Source organism: Aspergillus lucknowensis, assembly GCF_044049455.1.
Source record: "Aspergillus lucknowensis strain CBS 449.75 chromosome Unknown BJX67scaffold_20, whole genome shotgun sequence".
Classification (NCBI taxonomy): Eukaryota; Fungi; Ascomycota; class Eurotiomycetes; order Eurotiales; family Aspergillaceae; genus Aspergillus; species Aspergillus lucknowensis.
Window position 1 is genome coordinate 80,431 of NW_027263564.1, and position 18,522 is coordinate 98,952.

Sequence of the window (18,522 nt, forward strand, 5' to 3'; positions counted from 1 at the left end):
TGTACAAGGCGGACTACACATCAATATCAGTCATAGTATTACTTAGTATACCAATTAAAGTGCATTGATATCAGGAATGTTTAGATACACACAACGCAGACAACACACAGGAACCCATGGCAATTGCAGTAGGCAAGCGCGATGTCTTTAAAGACTCGGAATTTTGCTTGTTCGAAGTCTGTCCTTCGCACTCACTCCCCGAAATGACTGGTCTTGCGCTGCTTGGGAGGACATTTTCTTTTGCTCGCTGGAGCTAGGGATCGCGCAGTTCTTTGTTTGTTCGGAAATAATCCGCACACGCGTTGCATTCGACTGCGACTGGCTGCAGCTTGATACGGAATATTCCATTATCACCCGTGGACCACTGTTTTCAACTATAACAAAATATCGGCCGGCCCGCCTCGCGACCAGCATTTACTTGAACCTCCAGTCGGTGGCGGTCAATCGTGTCTTGGGAGCGAAGCTTTCCGGTCTTTGTGAAGGTTTGGTGGCATAGTTCGCACAGCAACTTGCCGAGCTCGCAGCTCGTTCTGTGCCTGCCTTCGACCACCCTCGGGGGATCCCTCTATTGCGCCACAATGTTCGCAGCGGATCTCAGGACCGCCTGTTCGAGCCTCGATAAGCGACGTGGTCGCAATATGATGTTCGACTTCCTCTGTTCGGAAAGCAGATCATGCACCCGGCGTCTCCGGATATCTGAGTTTCGTGCTTCACCAGTTTTGGCAGGAGATTGTGACTCCAGGCGCCTGCAGCAACCGCACGGAGCATCATCTCTAACCTTGGCCCTCATAGCGGCTCTTTTGGCTTGAAATTCTTCAAGCTTGGCGATGAATGCCTTGGCCGGGAGCTTGCCCCGCCGCCACTTGTATCCGGCGCATCTTGCGCAGATATAAGGTCCCAATGGGTCCCCAGAATTGATGTGCTGCCTACGCCCCCTTACACCCTTTGAGCGATCGGACTGTGGATATGTCATTCTGTCACATGCTTAATTAGCACATGGAGACGATGATTTGGCAGCTTTGTTACGGAACCCCTGATGCAGGGGCCAAGCAGCATTCATGCCTTGCCATGACAAAGCGGGTAACTCAAGACTGTTTCTGAGATCCTCAGTCATGTTGTAAGTGGCCTTTGTTGAATGGCCTGTGACATAGCCCGGGTATCTGTATGTATTGAAGAGGATCATGAATATCCCCTCAAGTAACAGGAGGTACCCTGCCTCTATAGGGCTCTCGAAAGCTGCTAGCTTTCGGAAGTTGGTACGGACATTTCTCCTACAAATTTGTTTGTAGTGAAAATTCCGTTCAATTTGCTTGGGCAGATTGCAACCTTTGTGGTTATTGGCAATTGCCATGTGCTTTTTGACTCGATCTTTTAGAGACATTGTCGAGCCGACATAGGCATCACACCCAATGTCTCTTTTCCATCGAATGTCTAGATTCCCTGCCGTTCGTCGTCCCCGGTGACGGGAAGTTGCAGGAAGTCTTCCGCGGACCAGGTCTGCTTCTCAAAAAGTGTCTGGACATCTTCTGGGATTCCAGACATGAATCGAGAGACTAGAGAGTCTATTGAAAGTCGGCCAAAGATCCTCCAATACCCAATTGTGATGGGCCGGTCTTCCTTGGCCATTTGCTTCAACTCGTGTCTCTTTGACCATGAAGCAAGCTCTTCAATGGCCTTGCACATCTTCTGTGCTAAAGTCCTGTTGATGCTCTCAGTGGCATCAATGATTGAGGTTGATGGGGCTATTGTCTGTTCGAACAAGCCCTCATCTATCCCATCAGGACCTGGAGTGATCTCATCATCCCCGACCTCCTCTTCGGGTTGGTCGTTTTGGTCGATATAATCGTGCGTAGTTCCCTTTCAAGTTCTCGAAGAGACTCCTTGTTTGCTTCGAGAACTTGTTCTGCTGCCACTGTATCTGCCTTCTTGCTCTTGATATCGTCTTTGATCTGTTGTAGTGACTGTTATAACTCTTCGACCCGCACTTGCTGCGCGGGCGTCAAGGCGGGGGAGAGGAGGGGGGGATGGCAACGCCTTGTCCTTGCAACTGTGCTTTGAACTAAGGGATAATACTATTAGCTATAATAAAAGATGAGTAGGGAGCAATCTATGCATATTACTTACGACTTCCATGGACCCGGAGGGGCCCCCGGGCGCCATGGGGGGGGAGGGGGATCCTATCATTATTAGTACACAGTTTGGACACGGTACAAGTCAGAAAGTGCGGAAGAAAGGACTTACGGAGTTGCAGCCTGGTGCCCCGCGACCAAGCTCGCGTGTCATCGTGTCAGCCAGAATAGCTTTTCACTAGGAAGGGTTGACTCTTTTTAGTGGAGTGGCGATTTCCCACCCATCGCTACCACCGCCAGGGCGTGCGTTGCTCCTCGTTATTGGTGCAGGACCCGATCCGCGAATGAAAGCCAACAGTCGCGGGTTGAAGACGCAACAACCACGAGGACTGGACCTCTATCAGCACATCATTGCCGGCGAAATGATCGGGTCGCGGTAAAGGAGCAAGAGTACGCGCTGCTCGGCTAGGAATCACTTGAATGTTTTGCTATCGTCAACCTAGTCATGATTAGCTACAGATGCTTGTAGCCATCATCATCGACACGTACCTGATTCTTCTTCGTCTGTGTCAGATCGTGCTCCTTTCGATGGGCTGCAAGGGTGCTTTCCAAGGCCGAAGCGAGATGATGCTCGGCGACCGCCACATGGTTCGGAATCGTGTTATCCCACATGAGGTCACCAGTAAGGCAAGATCCCAAAATAAGAAAGGACGAAGGTGTTGGACTCCTAGCAGCGGGCAATGTCGGGGTATTTATACCTCTCCGACGGCCTCGCCCTTCACCTAAAACGGCAGGAGCAGGGGACCTTCACTGGTTGAATCCCTTCACGTCTCGTATTCTTGTCGAGATTCCCCCGGGCACGGAGGTTGAGCAGGGGACTCTTAGGGGGGAAAAATAATATATATAAAAAGTGAATTAGGCCATACAGATTTCAAGTTACCTACTCTGGTTACTATCAAGTTCAGGCAAATTATTATAGTGCTTCCCCGGATTCTGGTCGTTGTCAGCCGGCAATTCCACGGGTATGGTTCTATAATGTTGCTCAAGCTGTGGAGGTGAATATGAGTGGTACGGTTGCTGCTCTGAATGCGTTGACTGTGACCCTGAATATCCCGACGACACCGATCCAAATCGCGAAACGCCCGCTGGAGAACTCGGTATCTGGTATGACAGTCTTTGTGACATCTGACGGAGTTGTTCTTGTGAATGCTGCGATCGATCGGCTGGATTGAAGGTCCTGAGCTTCCCATCCTCCACTGTAGCCTGCAAAACGCCGGCATCGAGAAGCTCAGCTTTCTTCAGGAGGCGATCCACGAGCACCTTTGTGGCCGCCTTCAACTGGGCCCTGACGAGGGACATCAGCGTGAGATTGCATTCGATCTCAATATCCTCGCGTAGATAGAGCCCTCTTTCTAGCCCAACCTGAAGATGAGGATCCTGTACTTCAGAGGGTTCATCAGGTCCGTTGCCGACGATGCGCCAATTGTTTCGAAGGTCAATCCCCATCGGAGCGTACGTGTGTGTTTGTAAGCCCCAGGGAACATTGTGAAAACAGCCCTTGAAGTTAATCTTGCCAGACCCCAACTTCCCCAACCCGGGAACAACCTGCACTCGCTCCGTAATCTCGTACCAGGTATAATAATACTCATCAGCGGTGGCATACTGCGGGGCTTTGATCGGACGGTGTGAGAGTACGAGCGGATTGAGTGTGATGATCTCGCCGTGGCTGTGGAGGATGTCAAGGGCCAGTTGACGGGGGACACATGCGGGGATTGGTGTGATGTTAGTATAGGCGTCCTTCTTTCGCATCATGGTGAAATACCGGGCTCAGGTCGTGCGGAGATGAGAAAAATGTGATCCTGAAGATCCTCCAGATGTCACTCAGCAGCCACCCACGTGCGTCGGACAAAAATAAGTCATGTGTGGCACGTTGCCCCGCGGGGAATCACTGGGCCCGGACATTAGCGTTGCGCAACATACACCCCAATCATGAAACTCGAATAGCGCCTAGCATACGGGACGAGCTTGTCAAACGGTTTAAGAAGTGCGGGTCCGACGGGGAAAAGAGGCTCAATATTGCTAAACTGGTCGACCTAGTGAAGGTTGAAGACGACACCTCTGTCCCTAATATACTTCTCACTTCCTTGGATATCGCACAGGGGGATACTTCTACAGACGAACAGATGCTTCGGAGGATTGTTCAGTAGTGACCTGTCATCTTGCATGGTGGATTTGATGGTTCATATCTCCGACAAAAAAGGTTCTGGGCCGCCAAACCGTATCCACGAGGGCCTAAGATGAACTTCCCGCCATAGAGCTACTCTCAAATCCCAGCGCAATCATGAGATTTAATTTTCCAGTTCCTCACACGCAATCCAAACCGACAACCGTTCAAAAAGATAGGTAGCAGCGCTCCGCTCCAGATTGTCAACACATCCTCGAGCCGGGTCCTGAACGGCCTATCCAATAATCAGCCATGCAAGGCCACGATAACACTCCTTCAAGGACTATGTTAAGCACACACATCGTTCAATCTCACCGTCAATCGGCGCCGCCGTAGTCTAGCTAGATTTCCCACCCCCATCGTCCCCACCCTCTGTTTTATCTGTACCATCTTCGCCGCGCACTGTATGAACTTCGGCCGTGGTATCCTTTTTCTCTGCATGGGCATCCGCATGGTCATCCGTCTTCTCATTTTCAACGCCAGATACCGTACCCGTGTCCACCATGCTGGTGGTATCATCGCCTGCGTCGCTGGTAAGGTCGATCATCTCGGAGCTGTGGGCGATCAGAGTGCGAGAGATGATCTGGAGATCCATAATTGAGGGGTCTCGGCGGTCGATGGTGAGGACGACTCTGTTGGACTGGCCTGCTGGGGCGAGGATGTCGAGTGGTATCGTGCTGTCTTGGGACATGGCCGTGGTTCTTTTCAATTAGTGTGGTGGGTTGTGTTTGAAGGTGAGAGTAAGTGAGAGAGGGAAGGGGTTGGGGGAGAAAAAAAAAAAAAAAAACTGAGAAAGAGAGAGAGTGTGGGTGAGTTAGGGAAGAAGTATGCCTAAAATGGATAGAAATAAGGATGCAAGAGTGAAGGAGGAGAAAGGGCAGAGGTTGGTGTGTTAATTCCCTGAGTTCACTCAATTAAAAACATACCACCAGGAATCTATACCAATGAGGAAAGGCTTTTCCATGTATGTTTCGGCCTGATGCGAGATACTCAGATAGGCTTGAAAGTACCATATCTGCGTGGTGCGAACTCAAAGTGATTGAAAATGTGCCACCTTGCAAAAGAGGGTCAAACTTATGTAACACATTAGATCTAAATCGCCCTACATTACAGGTTGCCATGCTATGCCATTGTTAGTTCTGTGTTCTTAAACTATGTTCACCACGAAAGAAAGCCCCTAGGGCTATGACTTGATGGCCCTGACCACCTGGTGGCACACCAGCCTCTGGGCAGATTTTACACCATTTCGTTACTCATAAGCTGAGTCAGGTCGAATTTAACTACACATATAGTGAACCGGCTTGCTGATAGACTGAAATCCAGCGTGCTCTGCTGCTATGTCGAACCTGCAGGGTATATCAGACATCAGATGAACCGAAACGGATCCTCTGAAGGGACCACCAATGTGAAGTCACGACTCGAACCAGGTAGCAACTGTGAGGGCCCAATTTGCGCTGCCAGAACACTCCCAGTTTGTTTCCCTTTCAAGAGATTCCCATGTGGCCATACTACTACAGTACCCGTTAGGTGGGAAGGCTTTGTACACAGCTCAGCCTCGTACGGACGAGGAGATGGGGTTTCCGGGAAAGAGATACCCTGCGCTTGACCCCGTGAATATCCTTGAGTTGAGGGATGCGATTAGAGTTGCGAAGGAGCGGTATTCTCGGAGGATGGAGGAGGGAGGGCTGAAGTTGGATGCCTTGGTTTCAGTTCCTTACGAAGTCCGCCTGCAGATTCTCGAGGAGCTTTGGGAAGGGCCAGTGGATATACAGAATGCCCTGGAGGCTTTCGGATGGAGAATGGTGGACTCCTTCTGGAAGGGCATGTTTCCCAAGGATATCGTGTTTGAGTACTATGACTTGGGGAGGCAGGATCATGGTGTGGATTGTCTGTTCCTGTGTCTTACGGGCAGGCGGCTATTGAAGAGTTGCCATGGGCTCTGGAATCGGAGGAGAATCATTCGGTTGTTGGAGAAGGTGAAGGGGCGTTTCTTGCGTCGCTTGGAGGCAGAGGTGTTCTATAGCCTGATCGTTCTTGTTCCGCTGCCCAGGTGGATAGAATGGAACCATCCTACTTGTATGCAGAAGATCTGAAGGGCCGTTGACTTCAATGATGTAATCCGTCGAATTGTCTCGATGCTGCGAGGCAAAGGACGAGATGGCGGAATTTCCTCCTACAGTCAGCGCGGGGACTGCAACGCCTCCAGCGCGGGTCCGCCCAGCGAGGAATCTCCGCCGCCTTCGTCGTCGCCGCAGAGCCCACGCTTTTCGGCATCGTACAACATTCCCCTTGACCATCCCACCCCCCGCGAGACCCAGACGTGCCGCGTCTATTTCCCATTGAATTCTCACCAATGTGGCGTTCAAGTCACTCCCACGCTTTTCGTTCCCATTTCTTAAAACCTCTCCACGACAGTTGAATTCGATCGCGGGGATTGCTACAACACACTGGGCCGTAAGAGATGGATCGGCAGAGAAAGCGTACGCTCTACACGCAGCATTTTGTCTGTATCTACTGTCGGAAGTCTGATCTCTAACGAGGATTCATTCTATAGGGGACCTCCGCCTTCTTAATGAGCGAGCCTGGGCCGGCGAGAGTGGTATGTCCTTCGTTTTCTGCGTGTACTCCCTGTTTAACAGTCGACTTTGCTGCAGACGTATTTCCTGTTGCAAAATCTCTCGACTCGTCCTTGAAGAAGAACACGGCCTTCATCAAGCGCCTTCGCACGGGAATCAACGCCGCTGCCCAACAGACCCTTCTGACCGATATTCGCACCTTATCCCTCCACAAGTACCTCTCGGAGATCATCTCAGCCTGTTACGAGGGTCTATGCAAGCTCAAATCTCCTGGGGAGATTACCGCCGGTGTCGAAATTACAAGCGCTCTCCACCAGCGATTCGGACCGGCGGAATTCACCCGACAGGTGGGATGGCTGCTCGGACGAGGTCTCAGTTCGCCGGATAAAAGCCAGCTGAAGGCCCTCAGCCAGGAAGTTCGCGAACGCGAGGAGAAAGAGCGGCTATCGCGCCATAGGGTGTTGTTGAAGGTTGTGACAGAATTATGGCTGGTCGGAGTGCTGCGAACCCTTGACGACGTCGAACGGCCGGAGGATGTGGGTGCAAAGGGTAAAGACGGCGCCGTTGCACTGAGCAATAAAGTTGCTGAGGGGGCGTCGAGAAGCAGACCCGCGACTGTAGGCGATAGGGAGCCCGATTCATTTCCCTTGGAGGTTCTGAAAGAGCTTCTCGGGCATGACCGTGATCACTCAAATCTGCCGCTCGCCGTCCTGTTTGCAAAGACTTTTAGCTGGGATGTTCTAGGTGTGAAGGCTGTTGAAGAGGGTAGGAAGACTGTCGAGGCTGATGGGGTGACGACATCGAGCACTCCTGCCGAGACACCCAATAGTGCGGCTGGGGAAGACCAGACGATGACCGACGATGATACACCGCTTACGCCGGAAAAATCTCAGCTTCGTTTCAAGAGCATTCTGAACCGCTATCTGGAAGATGTCAAAGCTCATGTTGTTCGAGACCAGAAAGCGCTTGCCATGCAGAGCCGGCGCAATGCAGAAGCCTACGTCAAAAGTGGTGAAATCTTTGAGGACCGCCAAGCAAATTTCGAGAGGCAGACAAAATCACTGGAGAAGTTGGTTGCAAACACGCAGGTTTTATGCGAGATTCTCGGAGTGGATATGCCAGCGCTGGCCGAGCAGGAAGCTTCCGATTCTGCTTCAGGTGGTGGTATTGGCCTGGTGAAAACCTCTGAATACCTCCGAGGACAAGGCGAAGGGCCTGGTATTTGGGAAGACGAAGAGGAGAGGCGATTCTACGAAAATCTCGTCGATCTTAAGGGCAAAGTTCCGGCTGTGCTGCTAGAGGATGGCAAAAAGAAGAAGAACGAGGGTGGCGAGGCTACGAAAAAGAAACAGCCTGATGGTGAGCCGGGGCCGGAGTCAAATACGGAGAAGGTGGAACCCTCAACGCAGTCTGAAGAGAAGACTGCCGAAGCGGACGATCAATCTACGGCCATTGCAAGCAAGACCGTCGGAGCTCAGGTAGATGCGCTCTTGGTCAAGCTTCCTGACCTGCAGACCAAAGATCAAGTCGATCAGCTGGCACTGGATTTCTGCTTTCTCAATTCAAAAGCCTCCAGGAACAGGCTTGTCAAAGCTGTCTCTGATGTTCCAAAAGGCCGCGTCGATCTCTTGCCTTTGTACTCCCGTCTCGTAGCAACTCTCGGGCAGTACATGCCAGACGTTCCCCAGGGGTTGACCGCCTATCTCGATGAAGAATTTCGCAGTCTTCAACGCCGAAAATCGAAGGAGTTTCTCGGTCAAGTGCGAATGAGCAATATCCGTTACCTCGCAGAGTTGACAAAATTCGGAGTTGTCCCAGAGCATATCATCTTTCACTGCTTCAAGGTTTCGCTTGATGAGTTTTCACGGATGAACATCGAAATTATTGGCCATCTCCTGGAGAATTGCGGACGTTACTTGTTTCGGAATCCGGACACTTCTCCGCGCATGGCATCATTCTTGGAGACACTGGGGAGGAAGAAGACCGTTCAGCATTTGGGCCAGCAGGAACGCATGATAATTGAGAACGCCGTCTACTACGTGAATCCGCCGCACCGGCCTGCCATTCAGCAAAAGGAGCGGACGCCTATGGAGTCTTATATTCGGAAACTGATCTATTTGGACATGAACAAGCGAAACTATACAAAGATCCTCAAATCTGTCCGGAAGCTCCATTGGGAAGAACTCGAGGTCGTCAACATTCTGGAGCGTGTCTTCAGCAAGCCGGCTAAGGTCAAATATGGCAACATCCATCTTCTTGCAATCCTTGTCAGTGCTCTTTACCGGTACCACCAAGGGTTCGTGATTGGGGTTGTGGATAATATTCTCGAACATATCACTCTTGGTCTAGAGCAGAACGATTTCAAGTTCAACCAGAAGCGGATTGCGGAGGTCAAATACCTTGGCGAGTTGTACAACTACAAAATGATCGACTCTCCTGTGGTCTTCGATACACTATATCGGATCGTCACATTCGGCCATGGTGTGTCTTCATATTAATCATTGTTTGATCCACTACTAACTGTTTCTTAGAAGGTGGCACCCCAATGCCGGGAAAGATTAACGTGCTGGATCAGCCAGACGACTTCTTCCGGATTCGGCTGGCCTGTACCATTCTGGATACGTGCGGCCACTGTTTTGATCGTGGGTCTGCGAAGAAGAAGCTCGATTTCTTCTTGAAATTCTTTCAATACTACATTTGCACAAAGGACCCGTTGCCGATGGATATCGACTTTCTTGTCCAGGACACATACTCCCTGACCCGTCCTCAATGGAATCTAGTCACTGAACTCGAAGAGGCTAGCCGTGTCTTCGGTGAGGCTGTGGCCCAAAATTTTAAGCCACAAGACTCGGAGAAGCCTACGGAGCCCGATGACGAATCCGAAAGTAGTGCTTCTGATGAGGATTTCGAAGATGATGCGATCCCGGAGGCTGAGGAAGAGGGAGAGTCGAGCGATGAGGCCGAGGTACGTCAAGGAAATCTCTCTGGGTTGAAAATGTGCTGATTGAATAGGTGTCTGCCAATGCCGAGCGGAACGAAGACAGCGAATCAGAAGAGGAGCAGATTTTTGTGACGCGTCAAGAAGAAGAGCGGGATCCGGAGGCGGAAGCTGAATTTGACCGTGAATTCGAGAAGATGATGGCGGAAAGCGTTGAGTCGAGGAAGTTTGAGCGCAAGCACGTGTTTGATCTCCCTCTACCGATGAAACGGTCTGCCCGCGAGATAGCGGCCGAAAACGTGCCTGCCCCTCAACCTCAGTCGTCAGGTAATACGATGGCGTTTTCCCTGATGACGAAGAAGGGGAATAAGCAACAGGTAAACGCACACTCCTCTTTCTTAGTTGAAATGACTGACGTGGCAGACTCGCACTATCGATTTGCCCTCCGACTCTACCTTTGCCGTTGCCATGAGAAGTCAACAGCAGGCAGATAGGGAGGAGCAGCAACGAATTAAGAGCCTGGTATTGAACTATGAGATGTCTACTGAGACCGAAACTACCGAAGGTGAGCTTACAATCCCCTTCCGGGAAGGACATATACTAACATCATTAGAAATTGAGAAGCGTTCTCCTCACAGAGACACCAGGGTAGACAAGGCAGGCGCAAATCGGTCCGCGTTTCGCTCTCGCAAACTACAACTCAGTGACGTGAATTGGTGATGCTCGCGCTGAATGTGCTTATCGATGACCATCTATATCCGACCGGGGAGATTCACACTCCGCGCAATGGGCCAGATCCAAATCGTTGGAGCCTCTCTCCGAGAACAGGCGAGACGAGTCCACTTGCATACGTTCAGCAGGGGAGACCAAGCAAGTATAGACACCGCTGTTGAGCTATTCAATTCTACCCAGGAGTCGTCCCCAGATGGCTCCTGTCGCATGTCCGGACGACCTCGACTCCGGTTACTGAGATAGAGCTACAAAGCTCGAAACAGGCTTTCACTACTTGGCCCCGAATTAATGCTTGGACTGAGTTTTATCTACCATGGTAGCCAATGTATATGTACGGTGCTGCATGCCATGAAGCTGCCATAGAACGAGCCGTTGGCTGTACAGAGTATGTGGACTAAGCCCTTACCTCAAAGTGCGAATTAGAATGCTACTCAAGTTTAATTTTGCAATGCGTTGCGGAACCATGAATTCCCGGTTTCCACTCTAATGCCCTCGTGACCGACGCAGAGGATAACATGGTGGAACTCTATAAAATTCTATTTTGTCTCTCTCTCACGTAGGACAAGCCAAACCTTGGCGTAGAAGTACATAGTCGAGCAGAAAAGGCATCAAAGTAGGCTAAAAGACAAAAGGGAAAACAAAAGGAACAGATGGGTAGGAGATGGCATAGATCACAGGAATACGGTTCATACCTCTTCGCGTAGGTATGTTCTAAACCTGGGAATACGTAGTGAGGAAGAGCGGAATCCGGGAAGGAAAGGTTGGTTGGCCCGGTTGATATAGTACATTCGAATCTCTCCGTCGTGGTTCGCATTCGACCTCCCGATCCCGGGTTTCGGGTATTTGGCTCCGTTAGATGTCGGGATAAGTTCATTTCTCCGTCTGCTTCTCGGGCTTCTTTTCCGCTTCTGATTCGTGCCAGGCCTTCGGGATGGCCTCCTCGCTTCCCGCGATCTCACCCTTGTCCACCGTTTCGGTCTTCACCTGTTCGCGACCCTCCTTTGCATGCTCACGCTTCTCATCGGGGGAAGAAGAGGCATCGGACGGCGAGGCTGGGGTCTGCTCGGAGCCGACGTCATTGGGAGCCTCGGGCTCCTCGTCGTCGTCAAGCTCCGCACCGTAAACTTCAGGATATTGCCGGAAGCAATCCTGCATAGCCCTGTAATCCAATTGCGAATGAGTCATATGCGCCACACAATATTTGACAATGGGGATGGGACGCACTTAAACTTATCAATGCAGTCAATGCCCTTCGGCTCCTCCTCTGAGTAGACAAAACAGCTGAATGCAGCTCTGAATTGCTCCCCACAGGGCCCGTATGCCATCCCACCAAGACAGGGGCAGTCCCAGTTAATCTCACCCGTTTCCGGGTTAAACGCGGCTTCCTGGCCCGCTTCTTCCTCGAGCTCTTCCGCGGATTTCAGAGTTGCCTCTGATTGTGCATTGTCGTCGCTGCTGGTGGGTGTGACAGGAGCGGCCGGGGTGTCGGCAGGTGCGGCAGGATTCGCTGCGCGCGACTTGGGCTTCACTGAGTCGAGGGTTGGGAGGGGTTCTTCATCTTGTTGAGTGGGTTTTGGTGGCGTGCGAAAGGAGACTGTTCACATCAATTGATCAGTGTCTGCTGTAGCACGAGTATGGAAATATCGAGAAGAAATTTTGGTACATACGCGAGGGGCTCTCTGCGAAGACGCTACTCGTATTATAATAGTAGACCGCGCCGGCTGCCAATCCCAGTCGTACAAAGGTACTCTTCCAACTTCTTGACTTTGTCCCTGTCGGTGTCGTGCTGATCAACCGTCTGCTTGTTGTTACCGGGCTTCGGGTGATGGTCCCCGGCGCGCGAAGGAGCGCTCTGGAGGCCGGGCGGAGCATGATGGGTGGACGGAAGGAAGTGAAGGGGATGCGAAGATGAAAGAAGACGGAGCTCAGAGAGGGTCCAATAACATGGGCGAGGGATCGTGGTCAATTGAGCGGAGGGGAGGTCGCTGACAAAAAGACCACCCGGGGAGAATTCGGAACTCAAGGTCGATGTTGGTGGCCTCAGGCTACAACAGCTAGCCAATCAGGGGGACCGAGCCGTCTGGATATACTAGTAGTCATACTCAACCATCTGTCTCTGCACAGATCTCTTGATCAATATCCGGTTCGTGATCACAGCGTGAAGAAAGTCTTTCGGATTCTCCCCGATAAGCCGCAGGCCGATTATACCTACGCTCGACGAGCGTCTAGCAGCGCTCGTGGAAGGGGTTGGCGTCTATCCTTACAGCAGTCTCTCCTTCGTCCTCTGGCTCTGCTCCCGGCCCCGGTGCGGGACGCCGGATGTCGTCCGGGGAGGCTAGTGACTTCCGCGGCTCTATGTAGGTGAAGGAGTACGCCCCTACAGACATGGCTCTGCCCCAGCTTCTTGCTGATGGCGAGCGAAGGGGATGCAAGAGGGAGTGTAGCGCTTGCTACGTTAATTAACGTACCCACGTACACAGTACCTCACAGGGCCTTTACCACGGATGGTAAACTTTCTCAGGGTGAAACTTACCGCTCCGGGGGGGCAAGGTACCACCAGAAGGGTGTTGGCGGCAGCGGCACGCGAGAGGGAGTTTTACAGCTACTTGCGTGTAGTAGTAGACTCCGGCTATGATTGACTTTCTTGCGGATTAATTGAATAGATAGTATAGAACAGTTCTTACATCGTCCCAGGCATCCATCTACCACGGGATGATCCGAGTTAACCGGACTATCCGACGTGCACAAGGCCGGGGGATTGACTGCTGCGCGCTGGGCGGGATGTTCGTCGAATCAATCGCCGAAGTCTCCATGCAAACTAGCGGCTTGGGCAACGTTCGGATGGGCTGTGGCAGCTGTCACTCAGCCAGGAGGGCCAAGGATGATTGCTACCCCCAGTGCTTTTTAGACAACCCTTTCCTCTTCGCGCAATTGGGGCCCAAATCTTGACTGTTTGAGGAATCAAGGGGGCGATGACTTGAGCCACCAGCTCGGAAGCCTACGGAAGCGCAAGAGAATGAGGGAGGTGCAGCGAGAGGAAGGATCAACTGGCGGGAGGGATGGAGTTGGAAGGAATAGCTACGAGGCATCACGAAGGGAATGGAAATATGTCACACACACACACTCACTCACACACACACACAACAGACTGTCCGATCCAGGACTTCTGCACCTGATGAAAATTGAAATTCATTGAATCATAGCGTCTATCGCGTAAACCCATACTAATTAGATGTAGACTACTTTTGACTTCTTCTCTTTAGAAATCATCATCATCGATATCCTCACCACGCTTCTTCTTGGCCAAGCGCTCCTTTCGTTGCTTTCGCTTGTCGCCACTTGTCAACTTGACCTTCTTCTCGACTTTGGTCTAACGAAGAAACAGTTAGCATTCATTCGAAAGGAAAGCGACAAAACTGGGATGGGGGCTGGCTCAGTGCGACAGAACGGAATGGTGATTTTCTGCCGCAATTTGCCGCCTCCACTTCCGCCCCATCTCCGAAATGGCAGAAAAACTCAACACCAAAAAAAAAAACATCGCGAACAAACTCACCTTGTTGCCCATAGCGTCAACAATCTCGTCTGGTTCCTCTTTCTCCACAAGTCTAGGACCTGAGCCTTGGCCACGCTCTGTCCAATTGTGGTTACTGGGCACCATCTTTCCGTCCATTACAGACCAAACTTCCTCGGTGAGGTTCTCGGTGAACTCGCGGGAGTGAGTGATGATGATAACACCACCCTCGAATGTCTTCAGAGCCTTGGACAGAGCGCCAAGCGAGTCACGATCGAGATAGTTGGTAGGCTCATCCAAAACGATGACGTGGGGCCGTTGCCAGGAGCAAGCGGCGAGAACGACCTTGACACGCTGGCCACCGGAGAGGCCGCGCATGCGAGAGTGGGAGACGAGTTCATCATCAAGGCCGAATTGCGCGCAATGGGCTTCAATCTCCTTCCGAACCAAAGGACGGAACTGACCGCTTGCAAGAGCCTCCTTTTGATCAACCTCGGCAACCTGCTTCTGGTGGGATTCCATGATCTCGTTACGAGGAATCCAGGCGTTATCAGCAGTCATCATGGGAGTCCACTTCTCGCTCTTCATGCCAAGGTTCTCACCAAGCGAGAACGAACACTCGTACTCGTAGGTGTTCTTGTACTTGCGACGAGAGTGGACACCGATGACACGACGATGACTGCCGTCAATCTTGTAGATCTTCAACATCGCCTTCTCATCATCATCGGTGACAATCTTGTTGGCACGGTCCATGGTTTCGCGGTCCTCACCAGTCTGGAAACGCCACTGAATGTACTCGGAAGGAGTTTTGTCCAGGTGGTGATCAATGTGCTCGAAAGCGTGCTGCTTGATGTAGGCAATGCGAATGTTTTCGTGCTGGTAGACTTCACCGGTGGTCGGGAGCAATTCTCCAGTCAAAACATTGACCAAAGTAGATTTACCAGCGCCATTGGGCCCAATGACGGCAATACGGGAACCCAGGGAGACCTGGAAGGTGATGTCGGAGATTTGTGGCTTGGCTGTACCTGGGTACTGGAAGGACATGTCGTTGACGCGGATGATAGCCTTAGCCTTAGTCTTGACACCCTCGAGGAAACCGGGCTCAGGAAACTTGAACTCGAGGTCGGAGGCGCCGAGCTCGTAGTAGGAGCGAGCAGCGGGAACTCTCTTGACGAACTCGCTCAGGGTGCCACGGTAACGTTTGAGCTTGAAGCGCTCGTAATGGACCACGTGCTGGATAACATTGTCCAAGAACTTGCTATCGTGAGAGACGATGATGGAGGTGCAGGGAGACGTGCAAAGATAGTTTTCTAACCAGGCAACGTTCTTCACGTCCAAGTGGTTGGTCGGCTCGTCGAGGAGAAGGATATCCGGGGACTCGAAGACAGCACGGGCAAGAGCGAGCTTCATTTTCCACCCACCAGAGAGAGAAGTGATGGGACCGTCCATTTGCTCGCGGAGGAAACCGAACTCCTCAAGCTTGTCCTCGACATCTCCCTGTTTGGGTTCAAGACCAACGTCGCGGAGCTTCTTGAGTGTCCAGCCAATAACTGTCTGCTCGGTGTCTGCAGCGTCCAAGTCGTGCTCGACGTAAACGGTCTTGACCTCGTCCTTCTTAGGGAAACCCTCGAGCTGCTCGTTGTTAATCGCACGCATGAGGGTGGTCTTTCCAGTACCGTTAGGTCCAAGCAGACCATAACGCTGGCCACGCTTCAAACGAAGTTTAGTCTGGTTGAGAAGAATCTTGGCACCATAGGCAAGAGAGAATGTGCAGTTGCAAAGATCTTCACCTTCCTCTTCATCGGAAGGTACTTCGTCTGCCTCGGCTGCAATGGGAGACGCGCGTTTACGGAGAGTCTCTGCAATGGTCTTAGCCTCACTTTCGCCGACAATGGCGGTAATGTAAGGAAGGGCGTTTTGAGTCCAAGTAGTAACTTCAGCGTCTTTCTCATCGACCAGCTGACCACCGATGGCGGCAACGTAGTCGATGACAGCCTCGGATTTGTCGGCCTGAGCCTTGAACTTGGGTGCGAGGATATCCTTAAGAATACCCGCGACAGTAGAGATATCGCCGGCGGTGGAAATTTCGGGAATTTTGCCGTCCTTAACCTCACCGACACGAATGAGTGTCTTCAGAGCCTGCTGGGTCTTTCCACGAGCCTCGGGGTCAGACATCTCGAGATTGGCCTCAAGTTTCGGCATCAACTTCGGCAAGAAGGGTGCGACAATCTGAGGATCCTCCACAAGCTTACACATGTTGTCGACGATGACTGCGGACTTACGCTTGATTGCAGTCTCACGCTCAGCAAGACCACGGTCAAGCAGGGGGACCATGATTGCGAGTGTGGGGCCCGTGACGTCGGAGACGAAGGTGGTGGCGCCAAGTAAGTGAACTGTCTCAGGAACTTGCTCGGGGTAGGCAATACACTTGACCAGTTCGGGAATGAATTTCTCAATATCTTTGTTCACAATCAGACCGCAAACCGCTGGTAAAGCCTCGTCCCTTGCTTTGCTCCGGACAGCCTCTTCGGAGTGCCAGATACACTCGGAGACAGGTGGGATCAGGTCAGGAACGCGGAAAGCCAGCTGGACAGGTGAGGACTTTGCGAGCTCCAAGATGCAGTCGAGAGCGGCAAGCTTTTCGAACACCCTCTTATTACGATCCAGGGAATCGATAATAACTGGGATGACGGCTTTGATGGCATTGCCATTAACACCACTGACGATGGCAAGAGCGGTGCTCAAAGCAAGTTCGCGCTGGTTGGGGGAAGCCTTCTTATCACCAGCTGCAGAAAATACGGGACCGAGGAGAGAAACTAGGTGGGGTTCAACACCAGGGGCGATAGTGGCATGGGAGGCGATAGCACGGATAGCATGAAGGGTACGCTCACGCGTGTTGGCGTCTTTCTTGTTGGCAAGATTCTTCTTGAAGGTCTCAGCGGCCCTATAGAATAATCGGGTTAGCTGAAGATCGCTGGTAGCAAGCGCAGGACGAAAGATCCGCGGTTCAAGGAAGAGGTAGAGCAGGGACTTACTTGACGGGGAGGGTTTGCTCGGGAATGGGACCAGAAAGGAGGTGAGCAAGGTTCTGTGAAGCAGCGTTCACCTCATCCGCGCTACCGGAGATGTTGAGATTCTTGATGAGGTCCTCAAGAACAGCCACAGACTGGGCCGTCTCCTTGCCAGAGGTGGCAGGGACGGAAGCAATATCAACGGCAGGCATTTTGGGATTCGAAGAAGTCGTAAAATTCGAAATTTTGAATGGGAAATGTGAGGACAAGGGAAAACAGAATTCAACGAGTCGAGAACGAGAAAGGCGGTTCTATTAGGGTATCTCGATAGGTGGCGGGAAGACAACTGCGCCGAAGGAGACGCAGGGAAACGTTCTAAACCGACGAGGGAAATCTAAGGCCTCTTTTTTGTCTAACACAAGAAGACAAGGAAAAAGAGAAAATGGGAAGAAAAGAGAGGAACCAGACCTCTGTGGAAGAGATAAGGATGTTTGGAGGAAAGGGAAAAAAATTTCGAAACAGTGCGAGGGGCGCAGGAGATTATTTATCGCGCGATGTGTGGGTCAGAAATTTTTTGGCCACCACCCTCCGGGCAAATCTCTGTGGTGATGAAAAAAAGCTGGAAAAACTTTGCAAGCTGTGCTAGCCGAATTTGGCACATTTAGCTGCCGTCAAGTTACATTAGTGTCTTTATTTCTCAAGCTCTCCTCAGCCTCGAAGGGAACGACTTCATTTCAAGAGGTCAAGAAGAATGACTTCCCTCGCCGGAAAGTCACTCTCAGGACCAGTCGGACTCGGCATGCGACTGGCTGTGAAGAGAGCGCCCACCTGCAGAGGGAAAAGAGGGATGAGAAGAGCCAATCCCCACCGAGAGTTTGCAAAATTATTTTTCACAGAGTTTTGACGAGGCCCCTTTTCCAGGCTGAACACGCTGGCCTGTCGCCCATCGCCTTGCGTGTCGGACTGCGCGCAAGATGGCAGCCGATAAGACTTCTGAACTCCCGGCGACACCCTTCTCCTTCGGCCGGAGTTTTCTCGAAAAATCCCATGGGCAGCATCCAAGAATTTCTGGTCGCTCCCTGCCCGACCCGCTGGGGATCTGGGGAATACAGCCCTTCTCCCTTCTTGTATTAGTTTCCTCCGCATGGGAAGATGAACAATGAGTGGATATTTTGGGATCTCTTCTTGAATCTGTGGCGCAGCCGGGAATTCTTATTACTATTCCTGATTGCCTTGTTTTTTCTTTTTTTTTTGTGACTAATTGAGCCATCTTGGGTAGCAGAGATTACAGCCCTGGAGGTTGGGAACCATGGGCGAGTCGAGGCTTTCTCCCGTCCTCACCCGTCACCGCGAACGGCGAACCCGACTTGATCGAGATCACATCAATGTCACCGGCAGGGTTGGGTTCTGGCCGGGGAAAGGGCAGAAGCCGCAGCCCTCTCACAACGCATGCAGGGAACT

The 18,522-nt window shown here is 51.8% G+C and overlaps 5 protein-coding genes across 5 annotated transcripts; 2 read left to right on the forward strand and 3 right to left on the reverse strand.

Moving 5' to 3' along the window:
• Positions 1–1,431: 1,431 nt before the first annotated feature.
• On the reverse strand, positions 1,432–3,881 carry BJX67DRAFT_381171 (uncharacterized protein; the record flags this gene model as incomplete). Its single annotated transcript, XM_071032973.1, has 2 exons — positions 1,432–1,769; positions 3,014–3,881. 2 exons carry the CDS (start codon positions 3,879–3,881, stop codon positions 1,432–1,434), a joined length of 1,206 nt encoding a protein of 401 aa, XP_070886129.1.
• A 1,524-nt stretch (positions 3,882–5,405) lies between these two features.
• Positions 5,406–6,465, forward strand: BJX67DRAFT_353204 (uncharacterized protein). Its single transcript, XM_071029102.1, has one exon. The coding sequence runs from the start codon at positions 5,865–5,867 to the stop codon at positions 6,384–6,386; it is 522 nt and encodes a 173-aa protein (XP_070886130.1). The 5' UTR covers positions 5,406–5,864; the 3' UTR covers positions 6,387–6,465.
• A 52-nt stretch (positions 6,466–6,517) lies between these two features.
• On the forward strand, positions 6,518–11,003 carry BJX67DRAFT_353206 (armadillo-type protein). The gene is made up of 7 exons (XM_071029103.1): positions 6,518–6,773; positions 6,848–6,892; positions 6,948–9,350; positions 9,401–9,834; positions 9,882–10,184; positions 10,231–10,372; positions 10,421–11,003. Exons 1-7 carry the CDS (start codon positions 6,755–6,757, stop codon positions 10,525–10,527), a joined length of 3,453 nt encoding a protein of 1,150 aa, XP_070886131.1. The 5' UTR covers positions 6,518–6,754; the 3' UTR covers positions 10,528–11,003.
• BJX67DRAFT_353208 (coiled-coil-helix-coiled-coil-helix domain-containing protein) lies at positions 11,004–12,519 on the reverse strand. Its single transcript, XM_071029104.1, has 3 exons — positions 12,207–12,519; positions 11,764–12,133; positions 11,004–11,698 (listed from the first exon to the last, which is right to left on the reverse strand). Exons 1-3 carry the CDS (start codon positions 12,409–12,411, stop codon positions 11,410–11,412), a joined length of 864 nt encoding a protein of 287 aa, XP_070886132.1. The 5' UTR covers positions 12,412–12,519; the 3' UTR covers positions 11,004–11,409.
• An 859-nt stretch (positions 12,520–13,378) lies between these two features.
• BJX67DRAFT_353211 (putative translation elongation factor eEF-3) lies at positions 13,379–17,572 on the reverse strand. Its single transcript, XM_071029105.1, has 3 exons — positions 17,086–17,572; positions 14,093–16,994; positions 13,379–13,909 (listed from the first exon to the last, which is right to left on the reverse strand). Exons 1-3 carry the CDS (start codon positions 17,271–17,273, stop codon positions 13,799–13,801), a joined length of 3,201 nt encoding a protein of 1,066 aa, XP_070886133.1. The 5' UTR covers positions 17,274–17,572; the 3' UTR covers positions 13,379–13,798.
• Between the last annotated feature and the right edge of the window lie 950 nt (positions 17,573–18,522).